General features: G+C 34.1%; 2 protein-coding genes across 2 annotated transcripts; one reads left to right on the top strand and one right to left on the bottom strand.

Moving 5' to 3' along the window:
• Positions 1–2,200: 2,200 nt before the first annotated feature.
• On the top strand, positions 2,201–8,129 carry LOC145613583 (beta-glucosidase 11-like). Its single transcript, XM_081668687.1, has 13 exons — positions 2,201–2,359; positions 3,224–3,287; positions 3,844–3,899; positions 4,526–4,601; positions 4,975–5,046; positions 5,296–5,383; positions 5,804–6,056; positions 6,241–6,356; positions 6,778–6,998; positions 7,252–7,271; positions 7,353–7,422; positions 7,517–7,607; positions 7,783–8,129. Exons 1-13 carry the CDS (start codon positions 2,201–2,203, stop codon positions 8,030–8,032), a joined length of 1,536 nt encoding a protein of 511 aa, XP_081524813.1. The 3' UTR covers positions 8,033–8,129.
• Positions 8,130–12,215: 4,086 nt separating this feature from the next.
• On the bottom strand, positions 12,216–16,815 carry LOC145615000 (putative small nuclear ribonucleoprotein F). The gene is made up of 6 exons (XM_081670086.1): positions 16,677–16,815; positions 14,530–14,567; positions 13,620–13,707; positions 13,374–13,411; positions 13,189–13,253; positions 12,216–12,537 (listed from the first exon to the last, which is right to left on the bottom strand). The coding sequence occupies exons 2-6, from the start codon at positions 14,533–14,535 to the stop codon at positions 12,468–12,470; spliced, it is 267 nt and encodes an 88-aa protein (XP_081526212.1). The 5' UTR covers positions 14,536–14,567; positions 16,677–16,815; the 3' UTR covers positions 12,216–12,467.
• Positions 16,816–19,364: the final 2,549 nt, after the last annotated feature.

Raw genomic sequence — 19,364 nt, 5'->3', positions numbered from 1 at the left:
CGTTGAAGATTTCATAAGGTACGTTGAGGAATTTTTATTTTTATTTTTTGGGTAGTGATGGTGCTGGTGGTGCGTGTGGTGGGTGTGGTTGTGCGTGTGTGATGGTGCTGGTGGTGTTGCGTGGCTTAGGCTGGGTTTTTGGTGGCTGTAGGCTAAGGCGGGTTTAGGGTTAGGGTGGGGATTTCTTGATTTTCTTTCTTCAGATCTCAAAAATTCAAGCCATTTTTTTAAGGGATAAATATGGGTGGTACAGTGGTGGTGGTGGTTTGGACGATAGCAGCGGGGTGGTAGTTTAATTTAGAAGAGGGTTGAGCGGCAGCGGGGGTGGTTTAGAAGAGGGCGGCTACGGTGGTGGTTTAGATGGGGGTGGCAGTAACGACGATGGTCTAAATGTGGCGACGGCGACGAGTGTCGAGGGGTAGTTGAAGACCGACGATGATGGTGGTCTGTGAAGTTTATCGTGATGGAAAATTGTTAAGGTGGTGTCGGTGGTGGGTTTGGCAACTGATAATGTTTGATTAATTTATTTAACTATTTAATTAGTATGATTTAGAAGCAGAGGAAGTATGATTTTGCCCAATTTGTTGAATAATTTGTGTAGAATTCATGATTTTGTGATAAATTAGGGGTTTTGATTTGTATGATCGATTGATTAGTGGAGTTTGTTGAATTTTTATGGTGTTGGTGGTGCGTGTGGTGGGTGTGGCTGGTGGTGGTGGGTGTGGCAACTGATAATGTTTGATTAATTTATTTAACTATTTAATTAGTATGATTTAGAAGCAGAGGAAGTATGATTTTGCCCAATTTGTTGAATAATTTGTGTAGAATTCATGATTTTGTGATAAATTAGGGGTTTTGATTTGTATGATCGATTGATTAGTGGAGTTTGTTGAATTTTTATGGTGTTGGTGGTGCGTGTGGTGGGTGTGGCTGGTGGTGGTGGGTGTGGCTGGTGGTGGTGGTCGCCGGCGCTGGCTGTCGGCAGCGGGAGGAGGAAGGTTGCTGGGCTTTTTAAGGGTGGCTGGTTTCTTATTAATATTTTTTAAACAAATAATTAAAAGATTTATTTGTTAAATAAATTCTTAAGAAAAAAAAAATTGAAAAACAAAAAAAAAATGACTCAAGGTCCCTAAACTATTGCTTAGTCAGCAAGGTCCCTCAACTTTTGGCTGACAAACACCAACAAAGGTGGTTGAGGGACTAAAAGAGCACAAATAGTTAGAGAGGGACTAAAAGTGAGCATAATACAAAAGTTGAGGGACCGTATTTAGTCTTTACTCGTCAAGATGGACAAAAATCAAACTGAATTTTTTTAAAAAAAGTGAAGTAGATATTATTGAGGAATCCCAGGTTTATTAATTTGATCAACACAATTTTTTTATCAAATGGCAAAATAGTAAATAAAACAACATAAATACCTAATCAGCCTATTATTTTCGTAAATATATGGATAACTAGGTTAGATCCCGTGCCATGCACGATGATCTTTATATATAGTTAATTAGTTATATATTATTGATTGAGAAATATTATAATTATAAATTAGTCAAGAAACAATAAAAGTGTGTGATATGTTAATTTGATATTTGCAATTTTAATTGTAGCTTCCAATACACAACTAAAACAAAGTAGGCAAAAAAATCCGAGCAATATTTTTTAGTGTAAAATAGGTCACTAATTATTTAAAAATATTTATTTTTGGTATATATTGCCCAATTTTTTTTTAGAAAGATTTGTGAATAAATCTTTTGTTATAAATATAATAATTATTACATGCCAATAGAGAATATGTTCAAAAAAAAATAATGTGATTTTTATAAATGATTTGTTTCCTTAATTAAAATATTTTTTTTTAAAAAAATGAAAAAATAACTAAAGACACACCAGGAGATGACACGTGTCATTGCTGGTGTGTCTTTTAGTATATAGTATTGATAGCAAGACCCACATTCAATAATCAATAAAATTTATTGATTTATTTATAATTTGGGTAATGTTAGATGTAATCCTAAGGGCAATATATAATCATTTAATATACTCTTAAATTTGGTGGATTTTTAACGCTTTGTTTAAGACAAAAGATATTATTGCTCCATCTCATGCGTCGTGAATCTCGAGATTTTCTCAACTCCAATGCAAATCAGCTGAGTATAAAGTACTTGTAGTTTTACTAAAATGATTAGCCATTAATCAAAAAATAATGGTGAGTTTATTGAAAACCTCACCCTTCAATCCAACTATATTACTAATAATTACCCTTCTGTTCTTTCAAGAATTACCGTTCTCTACTGTATACGGCTACACAATTCATGATTTCCCTCCTAATTTCGTTTTCGGGGCTGGGTCTTCCGCTTTTCAGGTAATTTCGTGACAAACCGTCCCATTTTATTTGTCCCATTTAATTCGACGCTAAAGAGTATCATGTTTATATTGATGGGTAGATCTTGAGTGTATAATTATGCCATCTATACTTAATCTAATTGATATGAGTCGGATAAAAACAGTGTGGTTTGATTGATTATAAGTTGGAATGAAAAAGAAGAAAAATTGGGAAATCAACTTTCAAATTTGGACAAGATTATATAGTAAAGTGAGAATTTTGATTTTCATTGAGGAGCAAATGGAGTAATTAAAGAGGGGTTTGTAGAATGTGAAAAGGTGAATTTGTTTGGGTAGGAGGAACTTTGTGAAATTACTTTTGGGTTTGATGAGATTCTGAATTTAGAAAATGGTTTGCTGAAGATGAACTTGAAATTGTATCTAAAATTGTATTTGGGTTCCATTGTTGGGCAAATTTTAGTCCTTGATCTAAGCCCTTGCTGCTGGACTTAGCCATCCTCCTAGCAGTGGCAATGTCATTGGATTTTGTCAGTAAGGCGAGTTCAGATCACTGCTGCTGCATTTCTGCAGTGGTTTCCTGGTTATCTGATCGGAATTTCGGATATCGAATTTAGGCTGTCTTAGATTTTGGGATTTGGTCATTTGGGTTTAGGTATGAGGTTAGGCCTTATGTTGCCGTGGTTGGATTAAGGTTTTTATGATTTCTCTATTTGTTGGTTATCTAACTTGTATTCATCCAATTAGTAGTTAAAATCATCTGAAAGGGTGGTTTAGAAGTGAGTTTTGTTAGTAAAATGTTTATATTTTATATGTATTGTGTTGATCATGCATGAATTTGACTTTGTATGTGCATAATTTCATTGTTGTGGGATGCTCTATGCAGATGGAAGGTGCGGTTTTCGAGGATGGCCGGACACCGAGCATTTTAGACACCTATAATAATCCTGGTTTGTATTCTTATAATCTAATGTAATCAAACTATATGAATGCATGCTGTTATTTGATCAAATTTGTTGTCCAATGTTGAATATAATATCAAGTATATATTCAGGAGGACATATCATACCCATGTGGCCATTTTAGAGGAGGGAAATGAAAAAAAAAAAAAAAAAAAAAGTCAGCATTAACTCTGAAATAATAGTTAGGACTAAATTTTACAACCAAAAGTTCAAGGAACATCTGAGGTCTATTTGTGGTGTGCCTATAGAGCCACACAAGAAAATATTTATTGGCTTGGTGCACCCCGAGCCTTATTAAAACCAACTAAAGGTCGTATTATTTTTGACATCTCTTGTTACTAAATAGTATGAGTAGATGTGTGTGGCAGGTATGTAGTTGAAAGAAGAGTTTCTCTTGCCAAATTGGAATAATTTGTAAGTGGGAAGATGTTTAAGAAACAAAATTACATGGAAAATGAATGTTTTGTGTGAGTGCGTTAAGTTTTGACTCGTTTACTGTATGTTTTAAGTCTTGTAATGAACTTAGAGTTTTAAACAACTTCAGGTGGTGATAATGCTTATTTTATGGAGAGAGCGTGTGACCAGTATCATAAATACAAGGTAAGCAACACCTTTTACAACTTTCCAGATTTTGTTGATTCCAGTTTAAGTGTGCATCGTGCAAAAGGTGTACTATACACAACAAATTTATTACTCATCCCGAACTAAATAAAAGTTAACTTCACAAAGGTGTGACTATTGTGTGATTTGGAGACTAAAACGATTGTATATAGTACATCCAATTTGTACATGACCTACTGATGAAAAAGATAGAAAAGGGACATAACTATTCGCAAAGCACAATTGCTTCAATAATTCCATAATTTGCACTTTTTTCTTAGAGACTTGTAATATCACTTACATAGTAACAAACAACATATATGTTCTTTTTCGATCTAGTATTTCATAACTTACTAGTATTATTTTTTTTCTCTTAATGCCCCAACTGTTAGATATACACTCGGGTGCATGAGTATATCATATACCGACTAATGTCTTTTATTTGAAGTATATGTGCATCATGCTCGTGAGTGTAGTAACTCGCTCACACTTTATTTATATTGACATCAAATATATTTTGTAAAAAGTTTTTAAGTTTTTATTTTTATTTAATTTCTATAGATTTCCATAGTCCTCCAAGATAAGTGTGAAAGGCTACATGTAATCTTTTCTTTTTATAAAAACAGGAAGATGTCAAACTGATGGTGGGTGTGGGCTTACCTGCATACAAACTTTCTATCTCATGGTCAAGACTTATTCCAAGTACAGAATCACTCCACCTGTTCTAGTAATCAACTCATAATGATAACTTTGCCAAATTTAATTTATTTATTGGATTTCTATATATACTATAATCATACAATTTTTGGGTAGTTTGATTTTTAATTTAAAAAGTTAATAAGTGTTTCAATTTTGTAAACTACGGTGGGATAAATTTATAATTAAGGATAGACAATATATTGAATACAAACTTCCAAAGTATGGGCATTATCATGAATAATACACTAAAAGTAAGTGAGTTGAACCAGGAAAAAAAGTTTAGGTAGATTCTATATTAGATTATTAGTCATCTTCTTATTCATTTTTTGGAAAGAAAAATTTAAATGATCATTATTCTCTTTTGATTTAATCTCAGATGGAAGGGGACCAGTCAATCCTAAAGCGGTGGAATATTACAACAATCTGATTAATGAACTTGTCAATAATGGTAAGTACAAAATTCCGTTAGAACGTTTTAATTTCATGAGTAGTAGCTAGTTAGTGATACAATTCTTATCATAATACAGAGGAATATTACCAATAAAATCTAAGTTTTTCTTAGCAAAATATAGAAATTTATGGATTTATTTTGTTCTAGTCAAATTCAAAGCTAAGGTGAAAATATTTTAGGAGGGAGGGAATAGAGTTGACTATATATGAGTGATTATGCATTGAATTTCTGTAACTTGAATTTTAGGAATTCAACCGCATGTGGTGTTACTGCATATGGACACGCCACAAGCACTGGAAGATGACTATGGGTCATGGCTAAATCAGCAAATCGTGTAATTTTTCTGCAGCTAGTCTGATCGATTTCATACAGTACTATATTTCCACTATTTTTTTCATTGTTATTTAAAGTTGCAATTCTATGAATTTTATGCTTGTCAACACACCATTTCGACCATTAATATTTGTAATTATCTACTACTAAAAACTTTTTTTTTTTTTTGATGTTTTGAGACTACAATGCACCTGGACTAAGTCTACAACAGTAAAACATATACATACACAAACAAATAGTATAAAAGTCAAATTATTACAATTGCGAAAACGGAGGATAGGGTTAAACTTCCATTTAAGGAGTAGAAGTATTAGTCATCATCTTGTGTGAATTTCCCCTTAACAATCATTTGTCTTGTATAACATTTTCAGTAAAAAATAGTTTTTTTGGCACGAATAACTTTGTAATCTCTTGGGTGCAGGAAAGACTTCACAACTTATGCAGATGTGTGTTTTAGAGAATTCGGGGATCGTGTTTTACATTGGACTACATTCAATGAACCCAATATTGCATTGTTGACAGGCTATGATCAAGGAAGTATTCCTCCTAAAAGATGCTCTCCTCCATTTGGTGTCTGTACCAGAGGCAACTCCACGATTGAGCCATATATTGCAGTTCACAACACATTGCTGGCTCATGCAACTGTGGTTGATTTATATAGAAAAAAATATCAGGTACGTGCTTGTTAAACTAATGCAAGTTTGGAGTTGTCGGTAATCAAAGAATCCGAACTTGGAATCTTAAGGTCACAAGTTTAACTGCTGCAAAATACTCGAGGTTTTTGGAAAAGAGATAGGCGGATACATCTCCTAATTAAGTAAGCATGAGTGCCTGATGATTTGAATGCATTGCGTGCAGGGAAAACAACATGGAGATATAGGTATAAATGTGTTCGCCAATTGGATTATTCCTGAAACAGACACAAAAGAAGATATACTTGCAGCTCAAATAGGCAGCAAGTTCCTTCTTGGTTGGTGAGTTATAATCACAAGTGTTCTATTCGCCTAATTTCCACTGCTTATCTGATTTTATTTTTCTCTTGAACTTATTTGAACCTATTTTATAGCTATAAATTAAACTTGGGTAGCCATTACTTACACTTGACTGAATAATCTAGAAATTTATTTACTCTGAATGAAGTACAGAGTATTCAATGATAGTTAAATGCTATAATGATGCACCATTCTTTAAGGTGGATCAAAGCCAAGTCCCACGTGCGCATGGTACGGCTAAATGCTGTTCTGTTTCCTTAATTTTGTAGCTATTAGTTTACATTAGTTTAATTTGTTTGATTGCCTTAGATTATGTCAAAAAAATGATGTCGTATACCATTCTTGCTCTTAGATTGTTGATTGGATTAATTCTTATTTACTTATTTTCTCTATGTTCTGCCAGGATTTTAGATCCCTTGGTGTTTGGAGATTATCCAGATATAATGAAGGAACGGGCTGGCAGCCGACTTCCCTCCTTCACAAAATATCAATCAAGACTCGTTAAGCAATCATATGACTTCATTGGATTGAATTCCTATGGTTCTTTAGTTATCAAGGACAATCCTAATATCCTCTTAATTCAGCCAAGAGATGTTGCAGCAGATAGTGGAATTGGATCTCACTGTAAGTACAACCTTTCTTCACCTTTACATAGTTACATGATATATGAAAGGGCACTATCATATGTTCTGTCTCCCCTGCTTGAGATCATATCGTATGACAGGTCATGTCACGAGCAAAAAAATCCTAGCATATATTATTCCAAAAAAAAATTGCATACGATATAATGCATCGTGTTTTAGTTTATGTATTGCTTGCTAAAATATGTGGTTGCTAATGTAAATTTTGACGTAAATTATATTATACTATCTTGCAGATGGGAGTCATAATGAAGAGGTGAGATGGAGTTGCTATCGATTATGATGATTATTGACTCATTTAAAAATTTCATGATCTAACAATTTGATCAAATATTAGGCACTTGAGCACGTACTAGAATTTTGCAAACAGGAATATGGCAACCCTCCTACATATATACATGAAAGTGGTAAGTATAACCTTTTTCTTTTGGTTCGTTGTGTTTCCAATTAATACACAATACTCTCTACTGTCTATTGCTAATGAGTTACTGTATCTGATAGGATATCGGATGTATCATAATTCGTCATTGTTTGACAAACCAAGAGTTGAATTCTTAAATGCCTCAATCGGAAGCGTACTCAATGCTGCAAGGTATGACACCACCCTAGCTACCTATTATCAAAAGTACCAACAATCATGAATCACAAATGATAAATTGAAATCACATATGTTTAGTATTAATTAATCACTTAGCTTGTGAATCATAGAAAATTACTAATATTGAAGAATTATTTTACTAAAACAAGTTTGATGTTTCTTTTTGAAGGAATGGATCAAACGTAAGAGGATACTTTGTATGGTCATTCATCGACACACTAGATATGGGGGGGTTGGATGAATGGGCATTTGGATTGTATTATATGGATTATAGAGATCCAGATTTAAGAAGATACCCCAAATTCTCTGCATATTGGTATTCTGCATTTTTGAAGGGAAAAAGCTTCCCTTATGATGGTGATTTTATAGAAAAATTCCGTAACTCAACTAATGTCTTGAAGCCCCTTGATTACAGTTAGAAATGGCGTTCATCCGTGTATTATACTTCCGTGGTTCTGTACATGGAATGATAGCTGTTTGAAAATTCTGTATCGGACTTTGTAACTTATGCAGTTCTATCAATATATATTGGTAATTTGGCATTGTAAGGTAATACAAGTAGATAAGAGAATAAGAGATTTCGCTTGGAATTAGATCTTTGAAGTATTAGTTCATCAGAAAGCTGGTGATGCATGTTTTGGTGCTATGGCTACTTATATAGTCTTGAGGCCAATACCACTAAGCGGTAGGTGTATTAAGAGGGTAGCTAGGGAGGACATATTTCTACATCACCTCGTAGAGGCCTCACGTGTGTGTCCATACGCTCTACACAATAATAGTTGTGTTATTTCAATAAACTTGCACCGTCACTAAATTTAACGAGCAGTCACTTTCATGAATCATTTTCACTATTTTAGAAAATTTGACAACTTTTTATTGAATTTTTATGTCAAATTTGTCTTAACTTCAATTTAAACATTGAGAATACCATTGCCTAATTTCCTTCAAAGTTTAATATATGAGTGTGCAAGTCATCTGGCGACAGTAATCACCCATAGTATATTGTGATGTTCTAATGGTCTAATGGATATCAATCCAATTCTTTTAACAAATAAAAGTTTTACATAACTTTGGCTGATTAAATGTATTATATGCCACATAATATAAAAGTAAACATGCATTACTATGTTGTCTATATATTACTACCTCCGTTTTTATTTAGTTGACACGTTTTGACTTTAGCACTATTCACACACCTCCCTTTGACTGTGTTTTGTGCTTTATACGTAATGAAAAATATAGTCATGTGGATCTTGTTAGATTCATCACGTTATATACTTTCAAAATATCAACTTTTCATAATTTTTGCTTATCGATAATTATAGATATTAATGATTAAATAAGTGCATTGGTAAACGTGACTAAAGAAACGTGTCAATTTAAAAGAAACGGAGGAAGTATATAAAATGTACTTATGTATATAAGTTTTTATTATGAAATCATGAATTTGCATGCATGGACCATGGTTTTTTTTAACCCAAACCAAAGAAAATATTATTAGCCTTCTAGGCAAATAAGGTCCATTACATCAAAAGTGCAAAGAAATCTATAGTTACCAAAACTAGTGAAAATATTGGTAAATATAGAAATCTGCTGAAGACCTAGAAAAAGATCCAAATACAGAAGACGAGTACAGGAAGCATTATACAACCAAGATAGCATGCATGGACCATGTTGTTTGTAAACATGCGTGCATGGGCTGGAATATCTCATAATAGAAGCAAAGTTATTTCAGTTAATAACCTAACACGTCATGCTCAACCCCATAACATATATACATAATTTAAGATGAGAGCAAGTACAAGCTTCGAGTTGAAGATGAATAATGTTAGTTTGGTCCACCTTTTGGGATTTGTTGGTTAGCTCACCAATAACTTTATGTAATCATTTGTATACCAAGCTTTTGTGAACATAATTATGTTGCTAAGGTCAGGCATGCAACATTTTGTTCATACGGTTTTAAAGTCTTGCGGCATTTAACAAGAATATATACACTTTATTTTGGAGTACTTCAATTCGTATATAAATTATTCATAACGTGATTTGATATAAGAGTGATTATTTGCACAAAGCTAGAGATGGTACAACAACGTTTAGTTTTAATAACAATTTTGGGTCGGCTAACATGGATTGTTATAAGGAAACGTTTATAGATTGAAGATGGAACAAAGAAAGAAAAGCGAAAATGAGAAGCTACAAATTTACTAGACTTGAATCATTGGCTTAATTTATTCAGTTAATAGGTAAAGTAAGAAATCAACAAACAATCCTTAAAAAGAATAGCTTTATTCACCCTTTGAGATAGGACACTTTTTATACTTCCGACTTTCATATTTAATCATTAAGAAATATGAAAACACGCAATCATCTTGCATTATTTACCTAATTTTAAAACATATAATTAACGATTTAATTATCCAAGATTATTGTAGCAGATCAAACCCGTTTAAAAATTGATAATTCTCATTAGTGGATAATCTAATGAAATTATTCAATGGAAGTTGGACTCTGCTACATATATATTGCATGCTCTTACAAATTAAAAGACCATAAATCATGTAATAAAGATAGATGTTTTCAGGATAAGAAAACAGTGAAAAAACTTGTACTTGTGGTTACCCTTTAGCAGTAGAATGATTATTTTTCGGGGGGGCTTGACAAAACTGCAAATTAACGTGCTACATAATATACAAGTATGTAGTTTTATTCTAGCATTTAAAAAGGCAAAAAATGATGGCATAAATAAAGCACTAATTCATCACACACAAAAAAAAAGGCATAAATCATCAAAATGGTACTTTGATTTTGTCAACAAATCTCTATTTCGATAAAGGAAGTTTTTTTTTTTTTTTCATAGAACATCATACAAAGTGAATAGTGCATACACTAGGAATTGCTATAAAAAGTGCTATATAGTTATCCCTAATGCACTATTTTGCAATGTCCTAATGCTTGAAAAAATGTTAAATAATGTCAATATCGATCTAATGTTGCAATGGTACTACATATTGTATTATATACTAGCTAGAAGTTTAGACAATCTGAAAAATTGATTGCCTAAAGCTGTAACATAATCTGTTGCTCGATTGGCTTTCCAATAAGCACGCTAGGAAAAAATTAAACAACCTCAAAGCGAGCAAATAACTTCTTCTTGACATCATTCATTATTATTAGCAATTGAATTTTCCAAAGACAACGTACTCATATAGACATATAGTTGATTTGTTCCCACAGATTGACTTATACTTGTAGTTGTAACTAATCGGTCCATTCTACTTGTTACTAACACTCTATACGTTCTTGTTAGGGTAACGACCTATGACTCTATGATGAGTTCTTTGTGACTTTGTCTGCCCACTTGCATGATCTCCCAGCAGCTTATATTTTATTCACGAGTGCAATGCAATCTACCTTTCTCTCTCTCTATTGAGGAGTTGGAATGAGTGTAGGAAAAGGATGTCGAGTTACCGTAACATGTAAGCGTTACGTATTATAATACAGTACATACTATATATACTTCATAACTTTGCATAATTTGGTAGTGAATTAAACTAAAGTGATCATGGAGATAGCAAGAAGCTTAACCCTCATTTTTCTATTCTCTATGGCCTTGTTTGGCCTGTGTAGTAGCAACCAAAGTGTTAATACATACACAATTCAAGCCAATAATGCAACCGCCTTGGTTGTTAACCTACCAAATGGTCATACTACTACTTCCAATTATACTAAAGTTAACTTAGGGGACAAGAAACGACAGAATGGAGGTGGAGGTGGTGGTGGCGGTGGTGGAGGGGGAGGCAATGGTGGAGGTGGGGGAGGTGGAGGTGGTGGTTTTGCATGGGGATGGGGAGGAGGGGGTGGAGGAGGTGGTGGTGGCGGTGGTGGTAAAGGTGGGGGAGGAGGAGGATGGGGTTGGGGAGGTGGCGGTGCAGGGTCATGGAAGTGGGGCCGATGTAGTGGAGGAGGAAGAATGCGACATGAAAAGCGAACATTTGGTCGTGGAAACTTTAAGTTGGGAGAATTTGCACAATGCATGGGAGGAGGAAGGTGCAATGGAATGAAGCTTGATTGTCCACTTCACTGTGGTGGATTATGCTTCTATGACTGCATAAATATGTGCAAAGCTCATTGTCGACGATAAGCTTTGGTTCGTTCTTTGAGACTTTGATGTCTTAAGTACTAGCTAGTCTCAGGATGTTCCCTCCCTTTTTGGTTTTTGCAACATACAAACTTGTTTTTTTGGTACTGAATGGTTAGCCATAGCAGCCAACCTAAATGTAGGGACTAAGGCTTTGTCATCGTTGTTGTTGTAGTATAACTAGCTATGGCTGAAGTTTGTCTGTTTGTTGATTGTACACTCTTGGTAAACCCATGTTTTGTTTTGCTTTGCTTCGCGGATATCCTCAGTCTATTTCTTCAGTCTTGATCTTGCTCTTATGACCTGATTCAATTTCAAATACGCTTAATAATCACAAATGTTCTCGTGTATAAGGGATTCACTCTGATTATTAAACCAACTAATTGGAATGAGATGAATATTTTTGAAAATCGTATTCCCAAAATCCCCTGCCTGCCCCCTTCATCTGATCCCGACAATTAGACTGTCCGTAGAATTGACAGGATCCTCATTCCATTTTCAACTGTTGTAATTAAACATAATTTTGTAATGAACATAAAAAGAAGTTTCTATTTTCATGAACAGATAATCTTTTACATCAAATGTATCACATCCAGAGAATTCAACAGTTACGCCTAACAATAACCATCTCACATGAGCTTAATATCACTCAATCTTCACTGAGTTTTTGCATGACATTCTATCAGCTGCATCGTGAGCAAAACGATTATTCTTCTTCAATCTCTGTCAGCATCTTCTATCTCCTCGTCCTCAGGAACTCCACGGAGATACAGTACGTTGTTACATCTAAACAAATAAAACGAAAAAACACAGCACAATTCTAATGTTAGTCGGTAGACTAGCCAGCTGGGCGGCAGAAACAAAAACAAATGACATTTTCAAAAAGATAAACACAAAAATACAATATTGTCTTAGGCAGCATTTGGTTAGAGGAAAATAATTTTCCAAGATATCTAGATTTACCACTTTCCTCCTTTTGTTTGTAATTTACCTATAGATGATAGTTTTCCAAAGAATGGAAAAGATCAAACATTTCAAACAAAAGAATGACAGCATGACACCACATTTTCTTCCCCCCATTTTCCTGGTTATTGTCTCTTAACTTTTCTAGCAAGGAGCCAAACAAAGGAAACTTAAGTATTTAAGTTTGTTTCCTTATAAATTTTTATTGCATCGGAATTATGAAACTCAGCCATAAACTTTTTTTTTTCACAGGAAATCAGACATAAACTTCAAGTGTTTACAGTTAGGGTCTGAAAATGAATTTCAAACTTTAAAGTGACACTGTGCATATTCTAAGCAATAGAGTTGACAGATAAAATCACAACTTAGCAGTTGCAATGTTGCACACAAATCTTTTTCAAAAGAGATCCAGAAATAAAAACCAAACTGAGATATTTATATTTGAACAGAAGTCTAAAATAAAGTTTTAATAACCTGATAAGAATCTCTCCAAGATCTCCAGTCTTCTGGCCTTCAATATACTCTTCTGTGTTTGCCAGCTGCAAGCAAGTTATCAATAAAAAAGATCAGCAACTATGAAAGTCAATAATAAAACACAGATTAGAACATTAATTAATTAATCCTAAAGATGTATCATTGCAGAACAGGCAAGTATGTACCTGTAGGTTCATGTACCCATCAACTGACACAAGATAACCTGCAAGATTGCATAGAACAAACGTTATCTTACAAAATTCTCAAGCCAATAATTTTAAAAAAAAAAAAAGAATTCAAAACAAATATGAAACTGCAAGCACCAAAGAATATAAGATAACATCGCCTCTTTATCTACTTTTTTTGGCACAAAACCTATTAATAATGTTGGACTCGTGAACAGATATATAAGTGACGAACAAACATGTTACCTTTGTACTCCATTCCCCACTTCAGCTTCACAATGACAGGCTTTCCAGTCAGATTGTTCAAGAAAGGTTTTGGGTTAACTGGGACAGTCTGCAAAAGAAAGCAAAAAAAATAAAAAAAAACCAAGGCTTTAAAGACTGATAAATCAGAAGAGAAAAATATACAACAATGTGGTAGGAATCCACAAAGCTTACAACTGAATATACATACTGTAAATGAATAAATGCCCCCTCCCCCCCCCCCCCCCCCCCACACACACACACACCTATTTCCCCATTTTGGCTAGCAATAAAACTTTCATGCATGCGAAAGACATCGGTTACAGTAGTGGTGTTTGTTATGTGACAGAGGACAACAAAGGGCTTACACACAATAACCCATAATCAAAATGAGGGCTATGAACAAGGGGGGAAAAAACCAAGGAATAAAAAACGCATTTAACTGTACATTACAGGGGGATTACAGAACAGCCTGATTTCTGATATGGCAAGCAAAATCAAGGGTTTAAAATTCATTAGCAGATGATTTAAGACCAAGAACATAACCATCATAACATGACAAAAAAATGAAGGTATTTAGTAGAAAAAAATAGTAAAACCCATATATGTTGAGTGCTAATCACAAATTCACAATGAACCAGCATTAAACTGTGCAATAATCCTGTAAAATGACAGTGGCATGCAAATGTCATTCACAATCATAAAAACATTTTACATGCTGGCATACTAAGAAACCAAGACAATATCGTCATATACCAATCAAATCAGATAAACAATTAGCTATGCACTTGGACCCGCTGACAAATTAGACTCTGAACTTGCTATTAAAAACTGCATAATAAAAGACCTATGTATATAAAGATTGAGCTTTGCATGTAACACCATCACCAATATAGCAAGAGTTAGTGCTTACAGCCATTTTAGCTTCACAGTCAACAGCGTCCTGCAATCCTGTGGGAAAGATGGGGCAAATGGTTATTAACTTATTAAAAAATGCAATGCACAGCTAGAAGAACTACAAATTTAAGTGAGGAACTGAAACTTCAAAATTAATAGAAAAGATAATCACCAAAAAGAAAAGGGCAGTCAATTAGCTACACAAAAATCTGAAATAGCTTCAACAATAAAACATCAAAAAGACCCCCCAACACACATATACAAAACCAAAACAGGGACGAAAATCAGAATATCAGATACAAAAAGGATGAATTTGGGCTGGAGATAAGTATAATAGCCCTAGTAATTTAAGTGCAAAAGTACACTTGAAACAAGGTTACGAATAACTATGTATGTCGGTTAGTGCTCGAAGTCTTCATACTTGTTCTAAAGGGATATTATCCCAGGAATTATACCAAAACAACCAGCATCTCTTCAGTGCTCTGTGATCATTTCATAATATAAGGCCTTAGCATACTAACTGTTCTATGATATAATTCCAATTTCCAAATCGATTCATCACCAAGGCTTTGATGTAACTTAAAGTTTAGTATATTTATGAAAAGTCCTTCACAGCTTGTGTTACTTCAGAAGCATTAAGATAATGGTAGCCTGATAGGGCAGCCATCAAGCTACAGCAGAACCTTTTCTGCAATCAGAAGATAAAGTGGCACAAAATTTATAGCATATCGTATCAAGGGTGAATTCTTCAAACCATCAGATCCTGTCCATTTATCTCAAAGATGAAATGATGAAAATGGAACTCGTATATATAAAAGGTCATCTCTTACATATCAAGCTTCACAATACCTCAAAAATAAAGATTCAAAGTGACAAAGTTGAAGGATCTCAAAGAACCAAATTTCATGGTAACTTGATAAGAATAAACCTAACACATAAATACACGAGAGCAAGACCGTCAATATTATGGATTCCTCAAAGTATAACACTTTTCCATCATTAAAGAATAACTAGGTATCAAAGCGTAAATGTCATGGAAGGACCATAAATTCATAAAATAGCTCATGCCGAGAAGCAGGTAAAATTAGAAAAAATGGTTGGGTAAATTGGGTTGGCTTAAAAAATTGGTGAATAATCCCATGTTCAGAAGCAAATAGCAGACATAGCAGATGGCCAGATAGACGCCAGCACCTTTTTTGCATTTGGTCTTTGACAAGTTTTTTGTTTTAAAATGAGCTATCTATGAGTCAACAACAATTTCCAAGAAAGAGGATAAACTAAATAATGTTTAAAAATTATGGTGTTACCACTCCTAAGGGACTCAGGGAGAGTGGGAAGCATAAACGAAAGTTTCTGAATTGCTTCCAAACCAACAGATTAACAATGACTGGCAGGAAGGAAACTGTAATAATGTAGTGTGAACTGTGAAGGCTTGCCATATCCAAACCAGTTTTCGACTTCCGACTTCTGATACCAATATCCTACCACCATATACCATAGACCACTAACCAAAAGTATAAAACTTATCCACAAGTTCCTAGCTACCCAATGCTCACCAGATTATCCACAAAACAGGAAACCAAAGTGCCTGGAAGAACAATTAGTCCTGTAAATATAAACAAATTCCCAACAATTTGCACATGATGGACAGATATATTTATCACTACCATCACCATTCAAATGCAAAGAAAAGCAAGAATCGCCCGATGAAACCCGGAAGCCATTAACACAACTCGTGCCATAACCCGTTCAGCTTCCATTCTACTTCCCAAAAAAAAGTTTCAGTGCCATCCCTAAGCTAGGTTAGACAGGGCAGCCGCCCAATTCAGGAAAAAAAAGGGTCCATTTTTATAGTTCCATTCTAACATCAAAAAGTTTTAAACAAAATGCTGAAACACATAAGCAACAAATTTGACTCAATCAACAAATTAAGCTCGAAAACATCACATAAAATTCTTCTCACTTTTTGATATCAATATAAAGAACACACAGCAAAATTCTAACAACAAAATCACTCGTCACAAACTTCCATAAGATCAGTAATCACAACCAATAGTTCAATAATCCATCTAACATAAACCCTAATTTCACTACAACGATAAACCCTAATAATGAAATTGATATTCGATAATTCAAAAATAAAACGGAAAAAGAACTACTTACCTAAGAAGCTGCTTTGATGGAGGGGAGATAGCTCCGAAGCTGCTTTAATGGAGAATTCAGAGTACGCTTCAATGGAGGAGAGTTAGCGCCGGAAGAGGTGCAGCGCAAAAAGTGAAAAGGCTCCAAAAAGAAAAGAAAAAAAAAATTGAAAACATAACTAGAAGATTAATGACTCGCATGTAATCGTGTCCGTCAAAAAAGAATATCAACGGCTAATATTGCATTCATTTTAGACTTGATCATGGGCCGAATCGGGCCAATGCACTATCTTTCGGGTCTATCCGGGCCCTGACCCACTATTTTGGACCAAAATTAACAGGCTTTTGAGTCGAGCCAATTTCGAGTCTGGCTAAAATTTGCCCAAAATCCAAAAAAAAGTTATATTTGGATCGGGTTCTAAAATTCTGCCTTAAGGTGTTAATTCGAATGATCAGACCGGGTTCCGGATCAAATTTTAAAGTCGAATAATACGAGTAATATATTATTATGTCCACGCGAGTCGAAATCTAAATCGAATATTTTTCGAGTTATCAGGTCGGGTCAAGAGTGGTTTTGACACTTTTACTTTTGCCCAAACTCAAATTTGTTATTTGCGAGGTGGGCTATTTTTGAACAGCTCTAATCATTTACAAGTATACTACTATTAGAGCATGTTCTCTTCAGCTTAGCTTCAATCAGTTAAGTTCATTTTAGCTCCTAATTTCCTTATCTTATAAACAATTCATTTCAGCTCTATTTAGTTCAGTCCAGTTCAGTTCAGCTTCAATAAAGGTCTATTCACTTCAGCTTAATTTCAATTGAGTTCAGTTTAGCTCCAATTAGTTCAGTTCAGCTTCAATTAGGGCCTGTTCACTTTAGCTTAATTTCATTTCAGTTCAGTTCAGTTCAGTTCAGTTCAACTCCAATCAGTTTATTTCAGTTCAGTTCCTACTCCCTCCATATTTTTTTAAATGACACACTTTCCATTTCCGGCCGTGTTTTTTAGTGACACACTTCCTCTTTTAGAAATTTCTTACATTTTAATAATATATCTTCACCCCACTATCTCTTACTTTATCATTTCTCACTCCTTTCATGGTCCCCACTTCCTCTCACATTCTTTTACTTTATCATTTCTCACTTCTCCAACCTACCCCACTAACATCTTATTTTATTAAAGTCAATAAAATCTCCTAAAACTCTGTGTCGGTCAAACTGTGTCACTTAAAAAAAAACACGGAGGGAGTAATTTTCTTCTCTCATAAAATATCCATTTCAGTTCTATTCAGTTCAGCTCCAATCAATTCAGTTCAGTTTAGCTCCAATCAGTTCAGTACTTCAGTTCAACTCAGTTTAGTAAATGTGAACAAGCCCTCAGTTCAGTTTAATATAACTCAGTTCAGTAAATGAGAACATACCCTTAATCTATTTATTCTAATATGCTCCCTACTTGAGTCTTGAGCACAATTTTGTTTCCAAAACGGCAAAAATCTAGTGTGTAAGCTCTTCGTTTATCATTCACAATCATCAATGCAAATTTCCTCATGTTGAAAGGGACGTGAGGAAAGTCTTTGATGAGATTCAAGCGCGCGATGAAATGGAGGTAAATTGGACAAAGTGTTAAAGTGGGTTTTGACGTTAAGGAAACAAAATTGCGCTCAAGACTCGAGTAGGGAAAGTAAAAAGACAGTTGACATGTTTGAATTAGATAAAAGTTAGGTAAATTAGTATATGCTCGTGCGATGTTCGTTGTATAAATTATAAAGCAGCGCATTTTCTGTGTGTTCGTTTGAGATACAAGTAAACTCTGACCGATCGATTGATCCCTAACTGACCGAGTAACTCATGACTACTCCTCTGACCAAGTAACTCTTGACCGACCAAATAACCCTAATCAAGTAATTTCGGCCACACTGTGTCATATAAACTAATTCATTATGGAGTATATATATTGTTAAATTTAAAGATAGCTTGAATAAATTAATTTTTGTACCTCATCTATTTTAAATTACTCATTTTGACTTCTTTTTTTTTATGTCCATTTAATCACAATATAAACACGTAGACAAAGAAAAAGTACGGTAGATTATACATGCACAAGATGTAACTAGTTTTACATTAATATTAATACATGTATCTACTGTACGTAGTATGGAGTATGAATAATACCAATACTACAAATCATAAAGTCAATGAGCTTTGTAATCCTCAGATTAATTTTAATAACCAATAAGATATTAACAGATTGCATATTACTAATAATGGAAATCAAAAAATCTACTTTTAGAACGATTAACGTCATTGAAGATGTCATGTTAAACATAAAAGTACAACAAAAATCAAGAACGTACATAACTAGAAGAAAATATCAAAATAGTATCATATGGTTGACATATTATATGATATAATTACATACTTAATTACATGTTAAGTATAGTTGACCTTTCATGAATAGAATTAGTAAAGGTCAAGTAGTACACTAGTACTAGCTCGATTTGAGTAATTGAGTATGGGCCACCATCATCAAGAGTCCCTAAAATTTGGTTTGAATTTTACGAACAAAAAAAAAATGGTACTATTTGAGTAATTTATACAATATAGTATTAGAGTAATCTATGACTTTGCTTTGAGTATTATGATGTGCCCTAGTAACCCTACTTAATTAACAGTAATTCGTTGGTATTAGCATCTCAAATCTTGAGGCTAGTT

This window comes from Chenopodium album, chromosome 25, assembly GCF_948465745.1.
Source record: "Chenopodium album chromosome 25, dcCheAlbu1.1, whole genome shotgun sequence".
Taxonomy (NCBI): domain Eukaryota; kingdom Viridiplantae; phylum Streptophyta; class Magnoliopsida; order Caryophyllales; family Amaranthaceae; genus Chenopodium; species Chenopodium album.
Note: the sequence above shows the minus strand (reverse complement) of the source record. Positions and strands in the feature narration are given on the sequence as shown.